Source organism: Amblyomma mixtum, chromosome 2 (genome assembly GCF_055824585.1).
Source record: "Amblyomma mixtum isolate Tamu chromosome 2, ASM5582458v1, whole genome shotgun sequence".
In the NCBI taxonomy this organism is placed as follows: Eukaryota; Metazoa; Arthropoda; class Arachnida; order Ixodida; family Ixodidae; genus Amblyomma; species Amblyomma mixtum.
The window spans coordinates 23,943,892-23,964,226 of NC_143013.1; the positions used below are offsets into that span (position 1 = coordinate 23,943,892).

At 48.4% G+C, this 20,335-nt stretch overlaps 1 protein-coding gene across 5 annotated transcripts in view; it reads left to right on the plus strand.

Annotated features, from left to right (window-relative positions):
- Positions 1-391: 391 nt before the first annotated feature.
- Shal (Potassium voltage-gated channel protein Shal) overlaps positions 392-20,335 on the plus strand; it is a 186,651-nt gene continuing 166,707 nt past the window's right edge. For 2 of the 5 annotated variants that reach the window (XM_089570860.1, XM_089570861.1), the window contains exon 1: positions 392-1,689. In XM_089570860.1, coding sequence (XP_089426986.1) covers positions 575-1,689 — 1,115 coding nt within the window. In that variant the 5' untranslated portion in view covers positions 392-574. The remainder of the gene's footprint in view (positions 1,690-20,335) is intronic. The other 3 variants (XM_089570862.1, XM_089570863.1, XM_089570864.1) reach the window with 3 other exon arrangements.

Below are 20,335 nucleotides of genomic sequence, written 5' to 3' on the forward strand. Positions count from 1 at the left end.
GTGTATACCAGATAACAGCGACCCAATAAGCACCCCACTCAGGCAGCTAGCAACAGCTTACGTATTGTTTCTCTAGCTTCCTTCCCAAGTCGCACTTGTATTATCGGAACAACGAGGCGAGGACAATGACAACAGTAAGAAACGCATTTTCAAGCCAAAGTCGACTGAACAACCGGGAGACGTCGCAATGCGTGGCCAGCATCATGTGCACCGCGGCGAAAAGTCACGAGACTGCAGACATCGCCAGCTCGATGCGCGGCGGAGCCTGGAGACACCGGCACCACTTGCCGTAATCGGACGGGAAACGGAGGTACCAGAGCCTCCTTGGATCGCGGCGACGCGAGCAGGCAAGCTGCTCTCCGACGGCGCCCGGCAGAGGCGGCGCTGCGGTCGGCGCGGAGGAGCCGGGGGCGCTGGCGCGGCGGCGGGCCGCTGCGCGGAGGAGGGGGGGCGCATGCGTCGCGCAGAGCCCGCCAGTAGCGGCAAGATGGAGGCCCGGGGCCCCTGCTGCGGCGGCGGCGGCGGCAGCTGCGGCGGCGAAGGAGCGCTGCGCTGAAGAGGCGCCGGCGGCGGCATGGCGTCGGTGGCGGCCTGGCTGCCGTTCGCCCGCGCGGCCGCCATCGGCTGGGTGCCCATCGCCAACAACCCGCTGCCGGCGCCGCCGGTGACGCGCGAGCGGCGGCGGCGCGAGGACGAGAAGTTCACCATCAACGTGAGCGGGCGCCGCTTCGAGACGTGGCGCAACACGGTGGAGAAGTTCCCCGACACGCTACTGGGCTCCAACGAGCGCGAGTTCTTCTTCGACGAGGAGGCGCGCGAGTACTTCTTCGACCGGGACCCGGACATCTTCCGGCACATCCTCAACTACTACCGCACGGGCAAGCTGCACTATCCCAAGCACGAGTGCCTGATGGCCTACGACGAGGAGCTGGCCTTCTTCGGCATCGTGCCGGATGTGATCGGCGACTGCTGCTACGAGGACTACAGGGACAGAAAGCGAGAGAACGCCGAGCGGATGCTGGACGACAAACTATCCGAGGGGAACGAGCAGGCGCAGCTGGCGCACTCCACCATCCGACAGCGCATGTGGCGCGCCTTCGAGAACCCTCACACGGGCACTGCTGCCCTGGTCTTCTACTACGTCACGGGCTTCTTCATCGCCGTCTCGGTGATGGCCAACGTGGTGGAGACCATCCCCTGCGGACACGACTCTCGCGCGGGCGGGACCCGCTCGTGCGGCGAGAGCTACAAGGTGGCCTTCTTCTGCCTGGACACGGCCTGCGTGATGATCTTCACCGCCGAGTACTTGCTGCGGCTGTACGCGGCGCCTAACCGCTGCAAATTCATGCGCTCCGTCATGAGCATCATCGATGTGGTGGCTATCATGCCCTACTATATCGGTCTCGGCATCAAGGACAACGACGACGTGTCCGGCGCGTTCGTCACCCTGCGGGTGTTCCGCGTGTTTCGCATCTTCAAGTTCTCGCGACACTCGCAGGGGCTGCGCATCTTGGGCTACACGCTCAAGAGCTGCGCCTCCGAGCTGGGCTTCCTCGTCTTCTCGCTCGCCATGGCCATCATCATCTTCGCCACGGTCATGTTCTACGCCGAGAAGAACGTCAAAAGCACCACCTTCACCAGTATACCGGCCGCCTTCTGGTACACCATCGTCACCATGACCACCCTCGGGTGAGTGTCCGCCGCCGCGCTCCCCCTGCCGGGAACCGGCGGTGCTGCGCCGTACGCATTCGCGCTATGCGGGTGGCACGCTTTGCAGGAACATTTCGACGAACAGTAGCCACTATCATTCTTGCCTGCCGCGTCTTGCACGCAGTACACCGTTACGTAGTGGTTAAGCAGCTAAATACCGGCAGCCTTTCTGCATTACGTCATTGCACCTTCACAATTGCAGACGGCCTGTTCAATTGTTCTGCCTTGCTTATGCTAATTTGTCTTTACTACTCCCATTTCGTTAGACGAGCGGCTAGGGCAGTGAAAGATTGTTGCTCCGAGAGCGGGTCGACGTAAACCAATAAATATCGTACTTCAGTAGCCAATTCTTTCAGGAGCACTTTTCCTTGTGGTTGTCCAGGTGTGTAAGCTTTTTTTTATGAGCAACCGTTCCACTTTTACGTTGATAAATCACTCCGTGTTCTGATAAAACCCTCTAAAGAACTGAACAATTAGAGCTCGTTAATTTATGAGGGAAGTATTGACCTATAATTGAACGAGTCGAAATGCCACAGCATCTCAAGGTCAGTTCATGCCGGCTATTTTGCGGCCAAGCCCGTTAGGCCTTTCGCCGTCGTTCTTAACTGCCGCCGGCTAAGCATGCCCAGTATTAGCCGTGGTGCAGCGTTTGGGACTTACGCCGAGCTGCGCTGCTTTGCTGTCGCAAGCGTTATTTTATAGATCGATTATATCTCTTTGTGCCCCAGTTTTTGAACGTGCTGTTCGATTTTGCCGCTTTTATCATGCGCGCATTAGTGATCGGAGCTCTTTGTGCACGTTTTGTATTATATATATCAAGACAAATAAGGCGTGTTGTTCTGTCATCACTTTATCATCGCTGTTCAGCTTTACGTCACAACAAACACGCATCGTTTACGATTCCTTCTATACTGGTTTAAAAAGTGCGCTATAGAGCTGTTACCGAGGTGCAGAAAAAAAAAAAAGAATGTGTCTCCTGATAATTGACGTTGCAGTAACTGCTTTATGCGCCACAGAAACGATTGTAGGTTTTCATTCGACGTGTGAATGATACATAACCATAACGCCCCTCCCAACTTAATTTCACTGCAAATGTATTGTTGTTTGGTTAGCAGACAGGGCTGCATCGTTTGATTTGTAAAAGTAAAGATCTGATGCTCGTTTCACTTACAGAGGAAAATGCTTATATTTGTAAACTTTAGGTATGCTGCGCTGGCCGCAATAGGTGACGACGAGTACTCCCTTGCACTTGTTTATTTGAATGCTGTTCATAACAGTGTTCTCAGTCCTGAACACAGACCTTTATAGGATTGGTCACTAAAGACGTGATTTGGTCTTTAGGCATTTGTGAAATAGATGCACTCGTTTAATTTCTCTCGTTCAAGTCCAATGCCAGGCGGTTTAAATTTAGCAGTCTTCTTTACTTCACAAAGTACGCGATGAATGCGGCTAATTTCGCAAAGTTAACTAGCAGGAAACAAAAATATTCGTGCATTTATGGTCCTCTAAGTGTGCCCGTGCCGTGCCTCGTTCTTAGTCTTCTGTCAAACTGCGTATACTACTGGTGTGCTCAAATTTGTTGGAGCACAATAAATCATCTAGTTTACCACCTAAAAGTTCGGAACAGTCATGAAACATCATTTAAGGCTTACTTGTCAAGCCACCACAAATACTTCACCAAACAAATATCTAGCTTACTAAGTCCACCGGAGTTAAATTAATTAGCAAGGCATAAGGTTCATGGTTCACAGCAAGCATTATCTTGTGCACAATGCACTGGATTGCGGAACCAAAATTTTACACATTAAAAGAACGTTGGCATTATTTTGTCGTCGTGAACTTTGCTCCTTGCTGTAAACTAAAGCGAAAGAGCAGGAATACAGGAGGTTGCTGTTTGTGTTCCAGTTGAGCTCGAAATAAACCAGGGAAATCGAAACGCATCCAATGTGTTAAAAGCCTTCTCTTTGGATCCGGGCAAGTGATATGCACCGGATGAAGGACTCCTTGCTTTCTTTTCCTAAGTTGACATACTCACCATCAAATTAATAGAGCACTCGAATCGCAAAAAAACTTGGGGATCTACTTAATCACACTGTTAAAAAGGAAAATGTTATAGCATTAAGTTGCCTGCTGTGGTGTCTGCAATGGGTGCCTAATGTTCTTGCGAATTTGCCGTCAAAACTCCGGTTAGAACCTGTTTCATTGCCCTTATATGATATGCGTGAGTCGTCACTTTCTTAGAGCGTTCGATTATTCCAGTGAATTATAATAGGATATTATGCTAATCCTACTCATTAATCCATATGAATCCATTTTCTGATGTGGGCTACTTCCAAAATTTTGGCGGTCTTTTGGAATTTAAGGGGTAGGCTAACTTTCATATTTTGGGGGTCCGCGCTGTTTCGAATTTGAAGGTTCCCTATGATTGGTCTACTGGTGGTCACGTGGTGTTGATGACGTCATGACCATCTCAATCGCATTCATAGATGACGGAGAGTCCTCATACCCCTACTGGCGCAGCAGCGCAGTGGTTAAGTGATGCGCCACTGCCCCGGCAGGGGGCTGTTTCAACACACAGCCACCAGAGGGGCTTGTGAATCTCAAGTTGTTCTTGCCGAGCTCTTAAGGATCGTGCGCAGCTCCCCGGTGAGCAGGTGACAACTGCATTGAATTCGGCGGCAACGGTGGGCAGCTTACTCACAATCCGGTGGGCAGGCTGTGATGACGTTACAAGGTCATGTGACCTCTCTAGACGAATAAAAAAATTTCGTGGCAGTGAGCAGGCAATTTTTGTGAGATGACAACCTAAATCCTGTCCCATTAACATTTGAGGCTCCTTTTTAATTGAAAATTTGGCGGTGCTTTCTGCTTGGTTCCTTTTGGGCCACCTGACCCTGATGACGTTATCGACCAGTCAGGGAATTTCGAATTTAACTGGGTTGTCTGACTGGAAAGTTGTGGTCACGTGACTCTAATGATGTAAGCAAGGTCCGTGACCCTAACTGTCCAATCGGGAAATTTCGTAACGAAGAAAACGGATACCGTATGATAACAGCCTAATTGCTCTCGCATTAACATGCTTTTACCGGGACACTATCACTACGAATTCCAATGAATATACATAATATTTTCAGAAAGCCACCAAAGCCATATAGATGGCATTGTTGAATGCGCTCTGGAGAATTATATGTTCGACGGAACACGGTCTAGGAGAATGAATCATTCTATAAATGTGACATATGAGTCATTGACCATTCAGAGTCAAATGAAACTGAGATCTCAAATGCGAACAAGGGTTCCATACGGAACTCGAAACATCCATTTTTTTTTAAAATTGGTCAGTGACCCCCTCTTCACCTTGTTAAAATTATTCCTTCTGACATATATCGCTCCTGTCATCGCCCGCCAGATATTATGTAATTCGATAGCAGCGCTTACGCACACCGCAGTTATGTGCTTTACAGCGAGCCAGCAGCAGCACGAGGAGTTATTCAAAGCGCAGAATGAAATGGCAGAATTTTTCCTTTTTAGCTATTTCGTAAATGTATTGGCGTTCTCTGAACGCATCTGAATGCCGGATGTCATTTAGTGAGCAATTAGAACCTCTATGTAATGAACGTTTAGTAGATGGCGCAAGTATATGCTGACGTCAGTATGCTATTTGACGATGACGGAGTGGGCTGAAAGCGCTTTTGCTGAACTGCCTCCAGTGTGCTGGCATGTAGCCAGGAATTTTTTTCGGGAGGGGCACAAGGTAATTTCTTCTAGCTGGCAAAGAGGGGGGAGTGGGGGGCGCTTATTGGATAGGCGCCTGACTTTCTGCAGTTTGCGTGAAGCCCTGGAAAAAGACGGAGGGTTACCAAAAAAGATTATGGTAATGGTGCTCTAGCCACTATTTGTTTGCTTTCAAGCATGATAAGTAAAGCATATTTACAAGGCCAAGCGTTCACTACACGTTTTGAAATTCCTTTTGTCTTCTATTTCTTGGTTGTAAGTATTTTATGCAGGATAATTCTTTTGTGATGAAAAATAAATAACTCTACCTTGACTCGATGATACTTACGTCGTACTGCGTCCTGGACTGCTCCTTTCTATCATATATCGAAGGTACGTGTTTAATAAATAAATACACGCTTGATATGCACAGATTGTTGTCAACGAACCACTCTTCGTTTGAAGCGTCTACTGCCTTTTCCACGAGTCACGTTTTATTTCCGAATTGGAACAAAGGGTATCTATACATGGTTATCGTGAAGAATTTTTGCGTTTTAGAATGTGTATGAGCATGAGCCTGCGAAGAACGTAAGGCTAAGTATAGAGCTACGCTTTGGTTTTGGTTTTCTGGGGCTGAACTTCTCAAAGTGACTGAGGCTATGAGGGACGCTGTAGAGTAGGGCTCCGGACGACTTAGACCGCCTGGGGTTCTTTAACGTGCGCTAACATCGAACAGTACATGAGCCTATAGCATTTCGTCCCCATCGAAATATGACCGCCGCGGCCGGGATCGAACCCGCGTCTATCGGGTCAGCAGTCGAGCACCACCGCCACGGAGCAACCGCGGCGGTCGTATAGAGCTATGAAAAAATAAAATTTTAGGCCTGTTATTAATGGTAGGCGAATCATTCAGTTAAGCAAAACTTGACTGAATGGATGATGTGTCTGCTTTTGATGCATTGTTTCACCGCACTTCAACGTCTGCCAGAAAACGGCAGGACAAACTAGAACATAGTTACACTAAAAAAGCCTAAAAGCTCTCTAAAAATAGTAACCTCCCTTTCCAACACACATACATAACAAAGCGAACAATTACACGCTTGTTACAATTAAATTTTTGCCATATTTTACCGGCAGAATGCACACAAGGGTATAGCACTTTCTCTAGGGGACCACCACATAAGAAGATTTTTGTTCATTGGTATAAACTGTACATCAGTGAATATACAGAAAGAGGTCCCAGAGCCCGAAGGCTGCATCGGGACCTCCTATCCGTAGTTTGAAGAATTCAAATGCAGTCAGGAAAACAACAACAACTGTTCACAGTGGAAGGACTGAAAGATCATTACAAACAGAAATAAGAAAGACAAGACCCGAATAACACGCGTTATAAACTATCAACGAAAAAATTTCCAGTAAGGCCATAGAATGTGAATATAGTTTACCCTTTAAAAATAGTCAAAGATGCCGAACGTTTAATGTCAGTAGTAAGCTGGTTCCAAACTAACAATGCAGAAAAAATACAGGTTTGTCTGCCATAATTAGTACGCGCTGTTGGGAGCAAGTATTTGTTATTCGTGTCAAATCTTGTTGAATTGTTGTTAATGAGCTCGCAAGTGTCAAACAAATTGATTGGAAAAATATTCTTGACAGATTTAAAAAGAACGATTAGAAGTATGAATTTCACTGGAGTGAGAATTAGCAACATGCGATGGTCATGAAGAATTGGAAGGGCACAATTACTGTGTGGCATAAAGACACCGAACATGCAGTTTATTTATTGGACGTTGGCATGTTGGCATCTATTGCGTTGAATTGTACCGCCCGTTACTTGCCTTTCAATTCGGCCCGGAAGACGCTATATATTTAATTCCAGAAAGAATGACTGCAACCTAGGGAAATTATTCAACTTGTTTTGTTGTCAATTAAAGTCTGGCTAAATAAGGTCTGCTCGCGTATAAAAAAGGGGTTATCTCGTTGTCGGCTAACACCACCAATACTTTTCTTTTCTTAATCAACCTTTACACTTTCAGCTTATTGATTCATACTGTCAACATGTGCGAGAACAATATAGAAACAATGCAAAATACAACATATCCAGTATTGCACACAGCTTTGCGCACATTTAAACAATTCAGTGCATAGTGTTCGGTATAAAAGAGTACAACTTTTGAAAACATGAACATAAATGATTTTCCTCTCATTGTTCAGAAACGACTATAATTTACCCGAAATAAGGACTCATAAGTAAAAAGGGGGGTTAACTGAGCTAGTTGGTTCACACTTCAGGGTAGTTGCAGCAGAATTGTTATGACGAGGACAAAGAAAAGAATGAAAATACGACCGATGAACAACTACAACATTGATCCAGAAACATATATGGGAAATGAGTTGGAAACATAATAAATCAAACCGATTACATAAGTTAAGAGAGGGCGTTTTCAGAACATTTAAAATTAGAACATTCAACATTCACTTTTGGTACTTTATTCTGCTCATCATGGTTAGAACCGGGAAAGAGTGTTAAAAAAACTTTTATTGTCCAGCGGTCAGATGTGTTTGAAATGCTTTGTTTTAGTGTTAGAAGGGTTACGTGATTTGTTGCGTATTGTCAGGCTTACCTTAGAATCACCACTAAACACTTGAAAATAAGATAATGAGCTGGTTGTGTTGCATTTTCCGCTTCACGGTCGTGGGTCCGGATTTGCTTCAAAGTTAAGAAGCTCACTCGGTTCTTGCTCTGAGTTTAAGATAAACATTACACTCTTATATTGTACCCACTCCCACGATAAAATCTTTTATTTTTTAGTGTACAGCTCCCAGGCATGTCTGGCATAAGATATCACTGCAAGTAGGGTCATTTTGCAGGCAATTAATTTTACTTCCGGGGTGGCATTGTGAAGTTTTTGTCCCAGTGACCAAAGTTTCCGAATGGCCTTAATGCAAGCCTTGGCACTAAGGCCAACGTTGGCAGCTGATCACTTCAAGTCTTAATTGTATTAGATGTATGCCTGGATATTTAAGCTGAGTAACTTGAATTTACTCTGCGGCGTCACTACTGCAGGGGAAAACTAAAGGAACTTTATACCACACCATACGCATGAAAGATGTTCTTCATGAATTCATTTCTATTTGCTACTCGTCACACCATAAGTTCTTGTTGGTCATTAGAGGAATATATTTTTGCGTACACAGTAGTGTCATCTGCAGTTGAGAGTGAAGCCTGAGCTCATATCACTAATATATATATATATATATATATATATATATATATATATATATATATATATCGCTTGAATGGAAGCTGAACTTGGCTGATATTATTGTATGCGCTTGCGGTTTTTGCGCCTCTTATTCCGCAGGGAACAGTAAGGAGGGAAGGTTCAGGTACAATAGGGTTGTAGTTTTCTGACATGCATACCATAGGTTTATAATTTGCACACTCAGTGGACCGCATAGACTGCATGGACTACGATGGACTACAACAGACTACACTAGACTACCTTCGATTGACATTCAGTTACACAGAGTGTGAAGCAGATGTATCCATATTTCATACCTCAAGCCTACGAAGTGGTGGGGGTCAAAAGCTTTTTTGCAGTGGTGCACAATGTTGCGTCCTACCTTCGATTGCTAATACCTGCTTCAGCATCTCTGCGTAACAATCAGCAGTGAGCTGCCACAAGCGGAGAAGCATGCATGTGCGCAGGTACGCTTCGAGAAAGGCTGCTTTCGACAAGAAGAGGTTGCAAACCGTTCCTTCAAAGCTGGGTGATCTTTTTTGAGCCGGTCACACAGCGGACTTCTCAGGAAAATGGTTACCGACGTAAATAATCGACCGGTTGGCTCGGTGTAGCAGCGTTCACAGCATTTGGTCGAGTCTGGATGCGCCCCAGCAAAGCTGAAGCAGGTGTGCATGAATCAGAAGCAACGTTTTGAACTTGTTTCATTTGAACAACTTTGGCTCGTCTAACGTCGATGCAAAGTACTAAATCCTGCCTTGAATGCCTACCGTAAATCGCGAGGTAAAAACGGGTATTGTGAGAAAAGTACGGATTTTAATACAACAAGACGTAGTGATTGGCCAATGGCTGGCGGTGTTGGTGGTGGAAAACATTTATCAACGATAAAATAATTGCAGAGCGGTGATTGGGGTAGGGCCCTATTGGCCCCTTCCCCTCATAATATTAGGTGGAGCCCATATTCTGGGACGCCATTGTCAAGCAATGCCGCCCGCGTCCGTTGAACCAAGTCCTTTTGGGCCTTGAGGTCGTGACAGCCGAGCAGGGCCGCCTCCCAGTCCTCTCTGGCGGGGTTGGGGGGGGGGGGGGGGGGGGCAGATGGGGAGCTGAACTTGGCATCTCAGCCTTACCGCGGCGTGAGTAAGGCTTAGTGATGACTTGTAACTACGTCGAACTGAAGACTGTAGCGAGCATTGCTCTCATTATCAGGCCGCTTGTAGTATTAGATGCTTTTTCGTCACACTGTCCAGTACGCTTAGTATTAATTGGTTTGGTTTATGGAGTTTAACGTCCCAAAGTGACAAAGGCTATGAGAGACGCCGTAGTGGAGGGCTCCGGAAATTTCGAACACCTGGGGTTCTTTAACGTGCAGAGACATCGCACAGTACACGGGCCTCTAGAATTTCTCCTCCAAAGAAATTCAACCGCCGCGGCCGGGATCGAACCCGCGTCTTCCGGGTCAGCAGCCGAGCACCATAACCACTGAGCCACCGCTGCGGCTGTATTAATTGCGTTAAGTAACATAGACTTCAATATCTATTCATTGAACACTGGCTACCTACCGGTACCTGCAGTCACCATTGTGCACTCTTAATTTGAACCAATCATTTGGACATTTAAAGCACATTTACCGAGCGGATACATTTAAACTAGGTAATGAGCCGCCGCGGTGGCTCAGTGGTTATTTTGCTCGCCTGCTGGCCCGAAAGACGTCGGTTCGACCCCGGCCGCGGCAACCGCATATCGATGAAGGCGGAATACTAGACGACCCGTGTACTCTGCGATGTCAGTGCACGTTAATGAACCCTAGGTGGTCAAAATTATCGGGAACCTTCTTCTACGGCGTCCCTTATAGCCTGACTTGGTTTGGGAGAGAGCCTTTAATAAATACAGGAGAGCGCTGCTTGGTTGTTAGCCTAGCATGCTGGAGTAGCATGCTTGCTTTGGGGCGTTAAACCGCATAAGCCATAAGCCATAAACCAGACCTTAGTGGCCTAAGTAAAACCGAAAGCTGAGCGCTTGTCTGCGTCGACCTGTACGTTCTTCGTGTTCCCTTCGAGCTATTTTTTCATTAGGGTGGCTTGTTTAAATTCAATATGAAATTTTTGGCCCTCAGCTTAGGATCGTACTAATTATGCGAACCTAAGGTGAAGCACAGAGGAAATCAAGTTACAGTCACGAACAAGAACAAAAATGTGGCTAGACTTTTCGAATTAAAGCTGCGACAAAAACTTGGGGCCCTTCTTAAACACATTTTTTAAGAGAATGCGGAAGCATTTAGGCTGCCTTCTATGGTGATCAATCAGTGTTAAACGTTGTTCTTGTAATTTTCCCGCCAAAGCTCCAGTCTTAGCCGGTTCCATTGCCCTTCTATTGCATACTTGGGTACACTGTATATAGTATGCATGAGTATGCATAAAGGGGTGGGGATGGGGTTGTCCCGCTCTCTCCAAGCGAGAAATTTTACGTAGAGAAAGTATGCTGAAGCCCATTTCTTTGAGCAATAATGCCCAAGAAATACATGGTTCAAGTGGGACCACACCTCCTTCTCCCCCGCTCCACGCCTTCAAGAGCGACCCATAAATCCGCCCCTGTCTTCTGCGTGTCATAGGTCGCCGCATTGATGTGAGACTGTGTTAAGGTAGTGCGGGACGGAGGTTGTGTTTGTACACGCACGGCTGAGTGCGTGTACGTGTGTGCGTGCATGAGTGTGTGTTTAAGCGAAACGAGTACGGGCCTGCCGTCAGCGCGTCGTGGTGCTCCCGGGGGAAGAGGGGGGGGGGGGGGGGGAGGAAGACGAGCCCGGAAGCGGGCAGGGAGTGAATTTCTCGGCAAAGAATAACACGAAGAAGAGGGTCAGCTTGCTCCCTTTTCGACGGTGCATCACTCTCCCGACAGCGCCACTCCTCCCTCAATGCCGGAGGATCGGGATGAGCAGCCAGAGGAGGAGGGTAAGGCGCGCTTCTTTCTCCTCGAGGGAAAAACGATCCGCTTTTGCCGCCGGCAGGCGGTGCGTTCACACGAGAAGCTGTCCGGCGGCGTGCCTGCATGCGTATTTTGTTTCGCCAATCCTTTATTCATTTATTCGCGCGCGGGAGAGGTCCGGCGCCGCGGTCGTGGTTAATGTGCTCAGCGCGGCCAGCCGGTTTTCCCGCTGCGCTTATCCTCTCCCCGTCTCTGTGCCGTGGCTGTCTCGTCTTCATCGTCCCCTGCAGCTTCCTTCTCTTTGCTCACACAACGCGTACGAAGCCGCGTTATATGCGGGGGAGGAGAAAGAGGAGGAAGAGAGGCTGACAACTCGCGTCGTCTCCTGGCCGCCCGCTCCTGCTACTTCTTTCACGCGTCGACCACCCGCTGTTGTTGTTTTGCGAGGTAGCAGCGTCGTTTCACACCGCGCGGGAACCGCGGGGGGTGGTGCGTTCTTCTCTACTTCATTCGCTCTTTTTCTCTCTCTTTCTTTGGCGTCGATCTCCGTTCCTCCTTCCTTTATTTTTTTCTTCTTATTTCTTGCGTCCTCTTCTGTTACGGGTATTTTTGTATTGCCCTATCTGGGCAGCAGCAGTGCGTCCTCACGGGCTCCATTTTCTCAGCACGACGGTTGACCCGCGGCAACCTCGACGCTGCATCTTCTTCTTGGGGCCTCCCTGTCAGCAGCGCCTCCAGATGACTACCCCGCATCACCTCCCCTCCCCCCTTGTCCTCTTCCAGAGCTTTTCCCGAACAAGCCTTCATGTCTTTTTCCTGGGCGCAGTCGGTGTTTGTGTGGACGTGCTCGCTCGATTCAGCCTGTATGCGCTGCTTGCCTCCCTATCTTTTTCCCTCCTGTCTTCCCTTCCCGGAGAGCGACGGCGTGATTCTTCCCCGCCTTTTCTTTTTTCCCCCGTCCTCCCGGCTGACCCTCGGCTAAGAGCCATCTAAGCCGAGACGCCGTAGGAGACAGAAAATGGAGACGGAGCTGTTGGCCCTCAAGGCTCTCCCTCTGCAAGCAAATGCCGGCACTCTTCTTCCGCGAGGCTCGTGGCGGGCGATCAATTCGCGAACATCGCGATCCGAGTATTGCTCCCTTGTAGCGAAGGGGCCGGCCTGGACTGCGATCCTGTGCATCCTTTGCTGCGGTTTTTCCTCTTTGTTGATCAGCGGCTAAGCTACTCCTCGCTGACCGGCCAGCGTTATCCACGAGCATAACCCTTATCTTGTGAGTAATATAGAAACTGAATTGAGTGTCATATTTATTTTAAAATACGGCAGTACTATTCATGAACTATAGTTCATGAGTAAGAGGAGTGCGGTACAACATAATATGGACCGATAAAAATTGTAAGTGCACCAGGAAATTTCACACAAATAGCAAGAGGCAAAAAAGAGGTTTGGTTTGGTTTATGGGGTTTAACGTCCCAAAGCGACTACGGCTATGAGAGACGCCGTAGTGGAGGGCTCCGGAAATTTCGACCACCAGGGGTTCTTTAACGTGCACTGACATCGCACAGTACACGGGCCTCTAGAATTTCTCCTCCAAAGAAATTCAACCGCCGCGGCCGGGATCGATCCCGCGTCTTTCGGGTCAGCAGCCGAGCACCATAACCAGAACAAATAACACACTGTCTCGTAAACCGTTATATATACGTACATGTGCATGTTAACGTGTCTGAATGAGAGACAGAAATCCTGTAATGGTAATCAGCTAATGTTTGTAGGCAAAGTGGTAATGAGTGTACTGGTAGGCAAAGTTCAGCGAGCTACGTATCGCGCTTAACGTACAAACTCACATGGAAGAGGCAAACAGAACCTGTTATCAAATGTCACAGCGACGACATACGTTACATGTGACAGCACTTCATCTCGCTTAAACATCTGGTACACCGTATCGTACGCGGAAACCGTTTGCACGACAACGCTAAACCCTACAATCAATGCACTCTACTCGCGGATTACAAAAGAACACAGAACCAAAGTCAGTAAACATATGCACAGCTAGGCTTACCTGCTCAGCGCATGAATCAGCAATAGTTGTTAGAGCTTTGCTTTAGCCAATCACACTCAGTTTGCTCATTCCTCCAGCCTGATCATAACCTCCTCCTTCCACTTCTTCGTGTTCTTCCCTTTCTCTTCCTCCTCTCCCCCTAAATGGGCAAAAATAGGGGGGGGGACATTTTACTCCCTACACTTTGCCACCTACACACCACGGCAGGTGGCGGCTTTTGAACTGAACTGAACTAAATTCAATTAATGAAGTTATCTTTAATTAGTTTTCTATTTAATTAATTAAAGACTTGTGGCTGAAGCTGTAGATTTCCCGGTAGAATGCAAGGCTATCTGTCTAAACCAAAGCCACAACAGCTTTCGCTGCAGAAAGTAGCGGTGTGGCCGCGAACCTTTACCCCAGAAGCTGTTTCAACCAGGCGCGTTTCGGGTCGTTGCGCAAGAGCGTTTAGTGACGTCAGGAGCGAGTAAAAGGGCTGCAACATGTGAGCGAACAGCCAGGCACCTGGCGCGATATTTATTGGCGTGACACGTTACCGGGCTATAACTATACGCGAGCTCCGCAGCTACTTCCCTCCTTCCCGGTAGGTTTCGCAAGGCGTTCGTTATGCGCCGCCTTGCCCCGGCTGAATTTCGCGAGGCGCGCGCTCGGGTAGGCGTCTGGAGCGATGCTGAGGCGTCGCTCCCCGATCTCGCTTTCACCACTCCAGTAGCTTTTGTGCATTTTGCACGCTTTTCAGCGAGCCTGCTCGTTAGCGTCCCCCGTTAATTAGAGTCTCGGGCCGCCCAGGCCTTGCTTGTCCCATGCCCTTTCGTATCAATTTCTTTTCTTTTCTTTTTTCATTCTCCATCGCTATCTGTCAACTTTTCACACCGGTCGCTACACTGCTTTCTTGTGCGTTTTAATTTTTTCACTATAGTTTCGCTTTCACGTGTTGTTGTGGAAGGGCTTGTTTCGCCACGGCTTAGGAGGCTTGCTTTCTAAAACCGAAGGAGGTAATCCTTCTCCGAGTGCTGGCCTAACGGCTGCAAAATAGCCTGTTTTCTGGGAGAGCTTTAGACGCTTACGCCTGCATTGGGGTTCCCAGATTAGCGAAAACGCTCGAGGTCGTTGCCGAGCTAAACCATGCTCCAGGGAGACGGGAATATCTTTCTGTCGAAAAAGCGTATGAGGCGCGAACTTTTCAGGTTAATTAAAGCTAGGATTAGACAACGAGGGAAAGCCTACTACTGACTGTTATATCAATTTACTTCCTTGTCTCTAACAACATTTTAGCCATAATAATTTTTATCCTTTTTTTTTGCGAATTATCCTGGAAACGCAAAATGAACTTTTTCATGAAAACAGCGCTTGCTAAGAACGGAACAGTAGAAGGGTCAGGAAATGGACAAAACAGTGCCGCATTTTCTCCCTTCTGCTGCTCCGTTCTGTGTAAACGCTATTCTCAGCCAAAAAAAAAAAAAACATCATACAACAACCGGCCTCACTGTTGACCTCGTTAAAGTGTGTTAGCGCTCGTAGTTTTCAAACTTCACCATATTGGCGCCGCGTGTTCCTCAGATCGGGACAAGAGTTGACAAGGAAATAGGCAAAAATACACACTCGATGAGCACTGCGTCGTGTTTTTTTTTTTTTTTTGCTTTCATTGGGCGCTGTAGAGGGATGACGATGATGATTTTAAAATAATGGCGCAAGGCCAGTTTGATGAAAGTGCGCCACGGAAAAAGTGTTTTCTTGTTTTTTTGTCTACACGAGGCGTAGACAACCACTTCATCCCAGAGGAGCTGAGCATCAGGCCTGGGGAAAGCTACTTCGGATAGGGAAGCGAATGGGTACCTGTGGGCAAAGGAAATCGCTCCCCATACCTCCCGCATACGAGTAGGATGCTCAATCTTCGGACCGCTAGGCCATCGATGGGTTAGGAACCGGAGATGAATGAGAGAGGGAGAAAATTTTTATTATAAACTGAGGTTTTGCCCCCAGGGGATGCAGCCCTTAGCCCGTGGCCCCATTTGCCGTAGCTATTCGACTTCCCAGCTGGGATGGATAGGACTTTATGGGGGAAATGTATGAGGGCTGCTTAAGGAGGGATGGTGGATTCCCATATGGAATGGTAGAGGGTGCGATATGTGCCGCAAAAAGGACGAAGAAAACGGAGGAAAGAGACGCCGATTCAAATGGAAGATAAACTAGTCCGCGGTCGCGACGTAAGGGAGATGAGATTAGGGATAATAAAATTTTCTGGGATACATAGGCAACCACTGAGGTATGGCAAAGCTCATCTAATAGCGTTTGGAAAAGTACAGTCATAGACAAAAGTTTGTGGGATGCGGATTTGCGGGGAAAAATTTATTTCTGCGCAGCGTCAGTAGACACGCAGGTTGTATTTTTGTAGCAGATGTAGCACGCACGTCTCCTCATGTTCCTCTGCATTTCCATGATCTGCTGTGCTTGACCTACCCGCAATAAATTCTTTTCCGCGAATCCGCATCCCGCAAACTTTCCATTACTCTACTCATTGCAGTACGCAGTACTCTGCAGCGCCTACTGTTATTGTGCATGCATATTGGTGTTGAAAAAAAAATTACAAACGTGTATTGGTGAACGCTGATCTCAAAGTAAAATCTTGTATGGGTGTCCTTATGCGAAGCATTATCGAACCCCTCCCCTTTCATGCCCCGTGCGTGCGCGCCTCACAGAGGTGATGTGAAAACACTGATGTGGACGAGAGTGTGTGCATGTAAGCTAGCAAGCGCACATGCGTGAGTGTTTATGTGTACGCGCAAGCATGTTTGATCGTCCTTGTACTCACCTATGCTGATACACCGGTGCGTTATGTGATAATGTACTGCGTTGGTGCATGTGCTTGTCTATGTGCCCGAAGTCGAAGTGTATTCTCAGGAGCATTTTTGTAACCCTTGGTGCATTGGCGAGATAAGGTGCACTCGAATCTCCGACTATACGTTAACGGTGCCCGGACGGATTTACTTCGCAGAGTGGCTGTAGCGCTTGCGTTCCCAGTGCCCAGAGCTCCGTCAGGTTCGCACTGTCGGAAGTGGAGCTTGATGAGCAGTGTCGACGAAAAATCAAGCGCTTTTCATCCACCTTGAGGTTTGCAGTAACGGATGCAATTGATCCACCCACGATGCAGTTTATCTGTTTAGCACGTATTTCTTGCTCTTCTCTGTACGCTAATCGTTTCGGTCGATTGTGCCCAATCTACAGACGCGCGCGGACAGCGCGCATCCAAACATATTGTTGCTAAAGCAAGACTACGCGAGTCGCTGAGCCATTTCGGGGGGCTGACGAAAGGCCATACAGCGCATGCACGAGGAGCAGTGACGTCACTCGGCGCACAGCTGGTGCGCCGCCGCCGTCGCTGCGCGAGTGACTCAGAGGTGCCGCCGCCGCGCTCGCCAGTTCCGCATGCGCAGTGGCGGCGCATAGCCAGCGTGCCGGGGCCGCCGCCGCTGCCGCGCGCTCTCCATCGACTCTCCCTCTCTCCTCGTTGCTTTCGTAATTCTACAGGTTAAACCAGAACTAAACGACTGCCAATTTTTTACAAGCGCAAGCTTTCCAACAATAACAACCAATTTTTGATTAATATAGATGCCGAGCAGGGGCGCCACTTTCTGTATGTAAGTCAAAATCGAAGCGCCACGGAATACTCACCCTACGGGCGGGACGAGTAACTCTCTTGCGCAGTTCTTTTACAGCGATAGCTATGTGTAGCTATTGCTACTGCGTAGTGCGATTTCTATCAGCTGTACGCCGAAAGCACGGAGCTGCATGTGGTGGCCACCGTGGGCGCTAGTGTCGCACCAGCGCAAGCCACGTTACGTCTGCGTCACAAGTATAGCGCGGTGACTCGACGCACGCGTCATTTCTCTTACAATGGTCGACATGCGATCAAGCGAACCGTTCTACGCTGCTGCTCTGCGTCTGACGCGCTTTCCAACCTCTCTCACGAGACACACACGCGCACAAGTCGGAGCAAAAGGTGGTGTAAGTACATCAAACGCTGTAGCATCGTTCACTCCGCTTACGACAGCCTTCGAGATTTTTGCCAGGCAGCAGCGCCATGCATCGAAACGGACAAAGTGACATGCCTCGATACGAAACGAGTTACCTGCCCGACTATTAAGCGCACAACTTTTCACAAAAGAGTATGACGCGACAGCGTAAGAGTTTAATGCCCATATAAGCGGAATTTGTCATTCTTGACTTTGCACTCATACATTCCTGGGAGTCCTCATACCACTCTTGAAGCAATGGTGTAGCGGTTAAGCATTGCGCCACTGCCCTGCAACGGCAGGTGCTGCCACCAGTGGGGCTTCTGCGACCCAGGCTTCTCTGCCAGAGCAACCTCTCGCGACCAGTCATTAACTGAACTGTCACCTGCCACGGTGGTCAGTTTCCACACAATCCGGTGGGCAGGTTATGATGGCGCCACAAGGTCCCGTAACCTAGGTGACCCACCTGGTTGCTTCTCCGGGAATTTTTCGCTCACAACGCCGACCGCGCCGCCGGATTTCATGGGAAACAAGCCTCAACGCCATCCCATTAAAATGGCGCGGCACTGAAATCGAACCGAAGATCAAGACATGTGCATCACTCTCTCTCCAGACAGTGCATACTTGCATACTTGCATACGTGAGTGTGTGCACATTTACTGGTATAAATCACACGAATGACAACCAGACCTCACAAAGCACGTTGCATGTTAATATAATTCGTGTCCGGCGACCAGTGCGCTGAAGTCCGTCGAGCTGCACGCTTTTAACGAGGCAGAAAGCGATTGGCGGCGGCGACGTCGCGCATTTTAAAAGCGCTTCGTAAAACGAAGGCGATGACGAGCATGAGCGGGCCCGTGATGCTGTTTTCGCATCGCTCACCCCGTTATTTTCGCCTGTCCCAGCGGCGAGCGCTTTGTTGGACCCAATCGAAACACGTAATTAGAACGCGAGTGCTGGGGCAGACAGGCTCGGCCTTTGTGCTTGTCGAGCTAGCCGAGGCGACAAACTTCCAACGCGAGTGCTTGAATTGAGCGACAGGAAGGCCGGTTCTAGCGTCCACAGTCGGCCGCCAGTGATCATCCCTACTCCGCTTTGGTAAGCAGCTCGGGCCTGCAGGGGGCTAATTTAGCGGCCCTAGGAGTTTGAGGATAGGAAGCCGGCATTATGGGGGAAAAGTTTGCTTGGAAAAAAGAGAAACAGAAACTCCAAAAGCATCACTCATGTCGCGTATATAACCAATAGCAAGAATATATACGTATTCTCGCCAAGATTGCATAATGATGGCCTGGAGTTTTATTTGCATGCGTTAGTTTTTAATGTTTTGTGTTTTTCTGCTGCAGTTTTTCCCGGTGAAATGTTCTTTTTTTTTTGGCTAAGCCTTTACCTCCCTGATGTGATGCGCTGCTTGGGGCTTGCGAAGTATCTCACATAAGTCAATTTTGCATACGCACATGCTGACCAATCGTTTGGATTTTAGGTTTATTGACGAGTCATCAAAGTACGCCGTCTATCCTTTGCATTCGATTTCTTTACATGGCTTTTACATTACTCTACGTGTACGCGGTGAGGTCGTAACAGCTGCTATTATCTCATTCATTAAACTTTTCTTCACAGGCGAAATTCTGTTTGCGAAACGCACGTCAGACATAGGGAACTGATTCGACTGAAGTTATATCCGATCAGAAAGAGTAACTCACAATGGCGGTCGTATCAACTGACGGTAACAGTTTGCATCGTCAAGACGCCCGTGGGCTGTCTGACCAAATACGTAGAAAAAGGTAAAAAGTTACTAAATACAAAAAAAAAGCATGCAGCATCGAACTTGGTACACAAAGCACACATCGCAGTACCCAGGCGGTGCACTAGCGGATGCTGGAAACGCCACCGACAATGCTATCATTTATTCTTTAAACCGCCGGACTTCGGAAGATCAAAAGAGCGCTATGCACTTGGTCACTCTCAGATTCATACGGTCGTGCGAGTAGGGAATGTTTAGTGCGGTACTGTGTAACCCTATTATTGCCTGCACTCTGCAAAATTCTGAACGCGTTCCGAGTTCGCGGAATTCCATAACAAGGTAATTAAACAAAGAAAACCGTGCATTGTTGTTCGGCCCGGCTCTCTAAGCACCATCCTCTCTGTTCTGGATGCTGAGAGACGGAGTGCCACTGACTCGGTTACCAGGCCAGCTAGCATTCGTTTGGAATGGCTAATGACTCTACTCCGAAAAATGGATACGAAAATAAATATAAGAATATGGATCCGAACAATGCTGAAGCTGTGCCTTTGCGCAGGATATGGACACCACACCGTGTTCTTCTGCGCCCTTTTCTTTAGACCTACTCCACCCACTGTGCAGCATGTGCTTCTGAGGATGATGCGAGAGGCTGGCTTGGGTAGGAATTCCGATACCTCTACAGCTTCCATAAGTTGATAACAAACAGTGCATTTGGAAGCCGCCCCCCCCCCCCCCCCCCCCCCCCCCATCCCCAGCCTCATTTTTTCCCTCCAAGTCTTCTGGCGTGCCTTGCAACAAATAAATAGACAGAAGAGCCAAGGCGGCGGGTGCTGAGCGGGGATGAACGGACGTCGAAGTTACTACTCCCGTACGTCTCACCTTTCGAGGTGGAGCCTCACGCAACTGCTTAACCTTCACACTCAACCCCCCCGTG